The 8,373-nt window shown below is 36.1% G+C and overlaps 1 protein-coding gene across 1 annotated transcript; it reads left to right on the top strand.

Moving 5' to 3' along the window:
- The first annotated feature begins 2,223 nt into the window (after positions 1 to 2,223).
- LOC107892749 (uncharacterized) lies at positions 2,224 to 2,811 on the top strand. Its single transcript, XM_016817802.1, has one exon. The coding sequence runs from the start codon at positions 2,224 to 2,226 to the stop codon at positions 2,809 to 2,811; it is 588 nt and encodes a 195-aa protein (XP_016673291.1).
- The last annotated feature ends 5,562 nt before the right edge of the window (positions 2,812 to 8,373 follow it).

The following is an 8,373-nucleotide window of genomic DNA, read 5'->3' as shown; positions in this document are numbered from 1 at the left end:
GGGATCAATGGAAAGAGGAGGTTAGACAGCTATTCTATTCTAATTACGGGGATTTGTTGTATCTGGTAGATATAAAGGTAGACAAGCGTCTGTTTCGGGCTCTCGTACAGTTCTGGAACCCTGCCTATAGTTGTTTCACGTTCAGAAAAGTTGACTTGGTACCTACGGTAGAAGAATACATGGCTTTACTAAGATGCTCAAAAATTTAAGTCGATAGAGTCTACTCGAGAGCTATAAATGCACCGACCTTCTTAAAAAAGAGGCCGATGAACATAACCGAGATGAGCGAGCAGTGGGTTACAGCTCGAATCCAACAGAAAGAGGATAGCAAGTGCGTTTCTTGGAAGATTTTGAAAGATATAATTCTTGCATACCCAGATGTGAAGAAGAGGGTAGATGTTTTTGCTTTAAGCATATACGGCTTAGTTATATTCCCTAAGGCTTTGGGACATATTGATGAGGTAGTCACTGACTTGTTCGACCGACTTGATAAGAGGGTTACACCAGTCCCAACGATTTTGGCAAAGACATTCAGGTCGCTAAATGCCTGCCGGAGAGCGGGTGAAGGTAGATTTGTCGGATGTGCGCAGCTTTTACTTGCATTGTTCCACAGTCACTTCTGGAGAGTTGATAAGGTTTTGTATCAGGTTTTCTCTTAAAATTATTCACCACTGAAAGAGATAGTAGCTACACTAAGGAGAGATGGCATCTCGAAAGAAAAGTGGATGGCAATTCTACAGAATCTGCGTGAAGAGGACATCGAATGGAGAGCCCCGTGGTTGCTTCCAGATGAGATTTTGTATCGATACGGTGACTTTGACTGGGTTCCCTTGCTGGGAATTTGGAGAGCTGTTGGTTATGCCCTATTGCTAGTGCTGAGGTAGTATAGGTCAAGACAGTTTATACCCGCAACTCACGGACTAGCTGAGTGTGAATTCTCGTACGGGGGTGATGGTAACAAAAGGAATATTCGAGAGACGTCCAATGCGTAGAACCAGACTCGTCGGATGAAGACATTGGCTGTGGGACCAATGACAACTCTCGAATATAATGAATGGTGGGTTAGAAAAATCAATGACAATATCCCCGAGCCGAGTCATGAAAACAGTCAGTCGATAGAGGAACATTTGGAAGTTATCCCTTCTGAACTAGAAATCATAAAGCAGGATTTTGAAAAGAGAAATGTAGAATTAGAAAGGAAGATAGAGCAAATGGAAGAAGAAAAGATGAACTTGAGATTAGATGCGGATGTTCAGAAGCTCGAGGTAGAAAAGTTAAGAAAAGGGAAAGTTAAGGCCGAAGAAGATCTAGATAGCTTGAAGGTAGATTACAAGAAGCTCCGCTTATCGATGAGAACTGCCGAGTTGGGAAAAACTTCAGAGCAGTGGTGCGAAGAGATTTGAGAAGAAAAGAACAAGGCCGATAGCTAGGAAAAGAAGTTCCAAGAGGTCCAGACACAAAATAAGGCTCTAAAGAAGAGTTTGTTAGAAAACCAAAAGGAAAAAGGCGAACTAGAGAATAGAGTGACCAAGTTAGAAGGATCTCTCCATCGACATTGAAATCAGAATTCTGTGATAGAATTGAAAACAAGCTTAAGCAAGATCGAAGAAATAAAAGAAAAGATGAAGAGTTAGAAACGACACTACAAAATTGTGAGATCCGGATCGAGTACTTAGAAGCTAATGAAGATCGTCAGATTGAACAGCTGCACCACTTGTAGAACCAAGTCAGAAATAGAGATCATGTAATGGGAGAAGCCCTGGCTCAGATCCGAGAGGTAGCTGATCACTTGCAGACTTTGGCAGTACAAGTTGATACGTTGAGCGTGAAGTATGGGTTGGAATCGAGTTGGGGACAGGAGTTAGCCTCGTTACATAAGAAGATTAGATTTTTGAACATTAGGGCTAAGCCGTATATGTAATCCATCTTATGTAAAGAAGTTTGATTTCTAGTAAAGTTTTCAAAAATGAAATTGAATTAGGATTGACGCCTTTTTTGCATTCATTTTATGCATTGCATCGTATCATATGCATTAACGACCATTAAAAGACCCTAATTGAATAAAATTATTTCAGTTAACCTGAAAAATCAACACCCCTATGATACTCGGGCGAAATCAAAGAACATGGATCAAAGATTAGAAAAGCTTGAACAGCTCTAAAAAGATATGCAAGACCAAATGCAAGAGTGGCTGAAAAAATTCAGCAAGATTTAGTAAAAAAGATGGCGGAGTCCCAAAGAAGCATGATGACTCAGCTAACACAACTGTTAGCTGTGGGAAATGACAAAGGAAAGGACCCCATAATTAATGTTGAAGAAGGAGATAATGATAGACCCCTATACCCTCTAGGCTTTACTCCTCCACATGTACAGCCCCAAGCTGATATACACCCACGCAGGTCTTCTATTACAATTAGGCCTCAGCAGTTTCAGGTTGGCACTTCAATACCAATGAACTTCCAAACTGGATTAGGTTCTAGCCCCGGAGAGAACCCTACCAATCCCATTGTCCCCGATTTCGACGAAGTGGTTGAGAAAGAGAAAACAAAAGAAGAATTGCCAAAACAGCTAGAGAAAATATGTAAATGGCTCGAAGAAAAATTCAGGGCAATGGAAAGTATTGAGAATTATCAGGGGATTGATGCTAAAGACTTAAGTTTGGTCCCGGATTTGGTACTTCCCCATAAATTCAAAATGCCAGAATTTGAGAAATACAATGGGACCAGTTGTCCGGAAGCTCATATTACCATGTTTTGTAGGCGTATGACTGGATACGTTAACAATGACCAACTGCTTATACATTGCTTTTAAGATAGCCTTACAGGGGCAGCATCTAAGTGGTACAATTAATTAAGTCGTACCAAGATTAGTTCATGGAAAGACTTAGCACAAACATTTATGAAGCAATACAGTCATGTAGCCAATATGGTCCCTGATAGGATTACTCTACAAAATATGGAGAAAAAGCCCAACGAAAGTTTTAGGCAATACGCACAAAGATGGAGGGAGGTTGCTGTTCAGGTCCAGCCACCACTGCAAGAAAGAGAGATGACAATACTCTTCATTAACACATTGAAGGCACCGTTTATCACTCATATGTTGGGAAGTGCCACGAAAAGCTTCTCTGACATAGTTATGAACGGAGAAATGATTGAAAACGCCATAAAAAGTAGGAAGATTGAGGATGGAGAAAGTAACCGAAGGTCGAACCCGAAGAAAAAGGAAAATGAGGTAAACAACATGAGCACCTATAACAAGGGTTACTCAAAATCGATCATGGTGAACCAACCAGAAAATGTGGCTACTAATCAACAAGGTTCATCAAAGTAGGAATTCGGCACAAGACAAAATACGAAAAAGCCTCAGTATAAGCCAATTTCGGTACCATATAGGGAGTTGTATAAAAGCTTGTTTGATACACATATTGTCTCCCCTTTCTACTTAAAGCCCTTACAACCTTCGTACCCCAAATGGTATGACACTAATGCACAATGCAACTATCATGCGGGGATTACGGGGCATTCAATAGAGAATTACACAGCCTTCAAAAGGCTAGTTGAAAAGCAATTCAGTATGGGTGTTGTCAAGATTGATGATTCATCCAGTGCGGAAAATCCATTGCCTAGCCATGCTGATAAAGGGGTAAACATGATAAGTGGAAACATGGAAAGAAAATCCAAGGCAGAAATCGCAGAAGTAAGAACCCCTCTTAAATGGGTCTGGAGGAAAATGGTGGAAAGGGGGATAATCAGTTCGGGTTTAGAAGGGAGATGCAAAGAGACGAGAAATTATTGCGAGTTCCATTGCGAAGAGGGGTATGAGATCTAGAAGTGCACGAAGTTTAGAGCATTCGTTCAAAGTATAATGGATTACAAAGAAATGAAGTTTTACGAAGAGGTCCAGGAAGAAGGAAACATATGCGCATCGGAATCAACAACAAGGGTTTCGAAAGTAAACCATCCCGTGGTCATCATCTCGCGACCAAGGAGTAATGAGGTGGGAGTGCCAGTAATACCAAAGATAATAATTCAGAAGCCCGCAACTTTCTCTTACAAGGATAACAAGAAAGTCTCGTGAAACTATGAGTGCAACACAACTATGAGCCGCACCTAGGGTCTTCTAACCCTTGACTTGCCAGCCGCCGCCACCGCGCGTCTGCCACCGCCATGGTCACATCGCCGTCCCCCACTTGCGCCGTCACCTGCAAGACACGCAAACAATAGAGACGCAAGAAAAATAGCAAAAATAACATGTAATTTAGGCTACAGAAAGCTGAATGTATTCATCAAAAGGGGTTGCACTTTCCTTTTTTTTTTACGAACACTTCCAGAAAATAAAAAAAAGCAAAGAGCATTTAAGGTGATTTTTTGTTTTTCTTCAGTTTAAGATATATTTTCGGTTTTATATTTCTATTTTTTTCTATTTTTTCCTCCTTATTTTTATAAACAAAAACAACTAGAAAAGGAGGTAGGGAAGATTTTACCTGAAACACCTTTCAGTTGTGCCGTCGGGAGTTTGCTCATCGTCGAAATCGGCTATAAAGATTGAGTTTAAGAGTCATTTCTCTCGGCCTTTGGGCTAAACAAATCTAGCCCTCGATCGGGTCTTAAACCGAGAGGCTGAAATGCCCTCTTGCGCAACATCGGCCACCGTTCACTGTGGCGCTATGGCAGCGCTATGGTGGCCTAAAGGTTGGATGTTTGAGAGAAAAGGGGAGGTTTTTTTATTTTTTTAGGGAAGACTGCTGAAATGAGAATTTTCAAAATTTTTGGGCTTAAATATCCCCAAAAAACGGCTCCATTTTGAAACTAGGGTTCAGGTGCCAAAACGACGTCGTTTTGGCCCTGACCCGCGCTGTGACCCGACCCTGGGGGAGGATCCGCGTGCTTTCTTAAAAAGGGGTATTTGCGCGTACAGTCCCTTTGATTTTGCAAGGTGTTGCAATTTGGCCTTTTTTTTCTTTCTTTTCTTTTATTTTAATGTAGCCGCATAATTTTATTTTGTTCCATTTTAGTCCATTTCAGCGCTGCGTTTGGGGGACTTGGTAAATTACCTTTTTGGTCCCCCTCCTTTCACGCGCGTCAAGATTTAATCTATTTCTTTGTTTTTCACTTTTTGATTTCGCCCCTAGGATTTGTTTTTTTTAATTTAATCCTCCTTTTGTTATTTCATCTACTTTATTATTAAATTAACTATTACTACTATTATATTATACCATTAATCTTGTATTATTATTATTGATTATTATTACTATTATTATTATTTATTCATTTTTATCTTTTTAATCTCAAACTTTGTTATATATATACATTTCTATAATATATATATTTATACACGTACATATTTTCATAATTTACTTATATATATGTATACATACTTATATATTTTTATATTTTATAACTTATATACATATCTACATATATCTATATTTATGTTTTTATTTTCACAAATATATGTATACATACTTATATATATTATTTTATAATTTTTATATGCATATATATATACAAATATATACATCCTTTTATATTTTTATATTTTATTCATTTTCTTTACTTATTTACATTTTTGTTATTATTTTAAAAGAATGCTTTAACTTTATTTGTTTATATATTTATTTTGTATGTTATTAATTTGTCCATTTTATTTATCTTATTTTCATTGCTATTGCTCGTATTATTTATGCTTACATTATCGAATTCAATATTGTTTTGTTACGAGTTTTAACATCGTGTTTTATTTTTACTATTTAGTGATTTTATTCAAGGCATAAATTATGATTTTCGAATAAGTAAAATCTCGTGTTTAGATTCGAGAAGGCCGTACCCTAACTTACTGGGTTTCGATTTTCACAATAAATCTAAATACACAAATCTTTTCAAACCCAAGTTTTAAATGATCTCGGGAATTAAAAAAAGATCGTGTCCTAACTTACTGGGCATGATCCATTTTTAAACTCGAGATAGCTAAATATTTTAAATAAGTAAATTTTGGCATTCATTCGCGCATCGGGAATTCAAGACATTGTGTCCTAACTTACTGGATATAATTCTCTTTCTCGATTAACGTAAAATATGCCCCTTTTCTCGAAAATTTTCAACATTTCAATAAACGATCATATTTTAAATCTCTTTAAAGTTTTGAATCTTCGACACTAAGACGTTAATTAATCAACTAGGTACCAATTTTTGGCGTTACGAGGGTGCTAATCCTTCCTCGTACGTAACCAACTCCCGAACCCATTTTTCTGAATTTCGTGGATGAAATTTGTTGTTTTAATAAAATCAAATCATTTATTAAAAACAACTACTTTTTGAGGTGACCCGATCACACCTCATTAAAAAAAGATTGGTGGCGACTCCCATATTCTTTTTTTTAAGTCCAAGTTGACCCCGTTTTACAAAAATGGTGTTAACAATAGCATTACCTTATAAAAATTTTGTTAAGAAATTTTACTGTTTACATTTTCAATTTGATAAAAAGGTAAAGTGTAAAAGTTAAGTTCTAATAGCTAAAGGTATTAAATAGCTATATAACATTAATGTGGAGGTCCTTATATGGTAAATAGCCCTTTAGTATGTTAGTGGATGATAATGGTTTGGCAATTGTGTAAATTTTAATTATGTTATAGGTTAATTAAGTAATTAATTAATAAATGACAAATTAAGTTAAAATAAAAGTAATAAAATAAAAACATTATCTTGTGCTTATCTTTCTCAACTGAAAATGGAGGAAAAGAAAACCATAGAAGCTAGGTTATTCAGCCATCTTTAATTTCTTCAATTAGGTATGAAATTTTAACCCGTTTTTGATGATTTCTATGTTTCCGGGATCATTGTAGCTGAATCTAGCTAGCCCGGGGACTAATTTGTAAAACTGTTAAAGTATTAGACTTTTTCCATTTATTAACAAGTTAGGTTTTTGAAGTTTAATGGTAGAAAATGAATGGTTGTTAGATAAACAACTTTTGTAAAGGAATTTTTGATGAAATTATCAATTAGGGATTAAATTTAAAAAATGTGGTAAGTTGTGTAGTAAAATTATGAGTTTTTGAATTATATGGGCTGCTATAAATATGTTTATAATTCGGCTAGGCTTAGGTAGGGATAAAATTGAATGAATTTCATTTTCCGAGCCTAGGGACTAAATTGCAAAGAATTAAAAGTATAGGGGTAAAATGGTAATTTTTCTAAAAAGTGTGTTGGACTAAATTGAATATAAATTATATTGAATTTAGTTAAATTCATTCGTATAGATCCAGTTAGACCTCGTACGGAGTTAGATCGGGGCAAAGGAAAAATATCGGATTAGTCGCCTTCGTATGTACGCACACTCGTCGAGGTAAGTTCGTGTAATTAAATTGTGTAATTATATGCTTTGATCTAATTAGACGTATTTTATTTGCATTATCATCATATATGAATACCGATCGCATATTCGACGACGTGCGACAATTACTGTGCCCTGTTTGAATCTTAGAAATTCGTAGGATAAAAATGACATGTCATTAAGGTTACTAATTTTAGCTCTTATGAGCGTACCGATACTCAGCTCGCATGAGCTTACCGTTATTCAGCTTGGAGGAGCTTACCATTTACAGCTCGTATGAGCATACATGTACTTGAATTGATGGATTACAGTTCAATACACCTCGTGTGTAATACCCACGTATCCACCAATATTCTAAATGGTTCAACGCGCACAGTTATGTTACTAGATTATATGAGTTCACTATGAACTATTATAGGTATTACATGAAACACATGGAAGTTATGTTACATGATACATTGATATATGAAATGAATAATACATGTATATGAAATGTGATTTCTTGTTGAATTTATCCATTTGTATTGAATTATATATGTGATTTACATGGCTAATATGTTGGTGAACATGTGTTTAGGCTTTTGGCCAAATTGGTTGGGATATACTATGTTTACTTATTGTGGTAAAATGGTAAGTTAAATTCTATGTTATACGAACTTACCAAGCTTAAATGCTTACTCTGGGTTTTTTTCTGTGTTTTATCGTTATTCAGAAGCTCGTTTGGGTTGGAAGCTTGTCGAAGCTATATCACACTATCCATCAGCTCTTTTGGTATTTTTAGTTGGTTACATTTTGGTTATAATGGCATGTATAGGTTAATTTGACCACTGTTGGTTTATATGTGTTTTGTTGAGATTGGCCACTTGTTTGATTTGTGTTATGGAATGTTGGATATTTGCATATTTTGCTTATTATGGTTGATGTTTGGTTTGGTTTATGATTGAATGAAGAGTGGTAAAAAGGTAGCTTCATGTGCATTTCATATATGTGTTTTGGAATGTAAAGAATTGATCATGAATTGGTGTCTTGATATGTTGCCTTATA

Source organism: Gossypium hirsutum, chromosome D09, assembly GCF_007990345.1.
Source record: "Gossypium hirsutum isolate 1008001.06 chromosome D09, Gossypium_hirsutum_v2.1, whole genome shotgun sequence".
NCBI classification, from domain to species: Eukaryota; Viridiplantae; Streptophyta; class Magnoliopsida; order Malvales; family Malvaceae; genus Gossypium; species Gossypium hirsutum.
The sequence above is the reverse complement of the archived record's forward strand: the minus strand, read 5'-3'. Positions and strand labels throughout refer to the sequence as shown.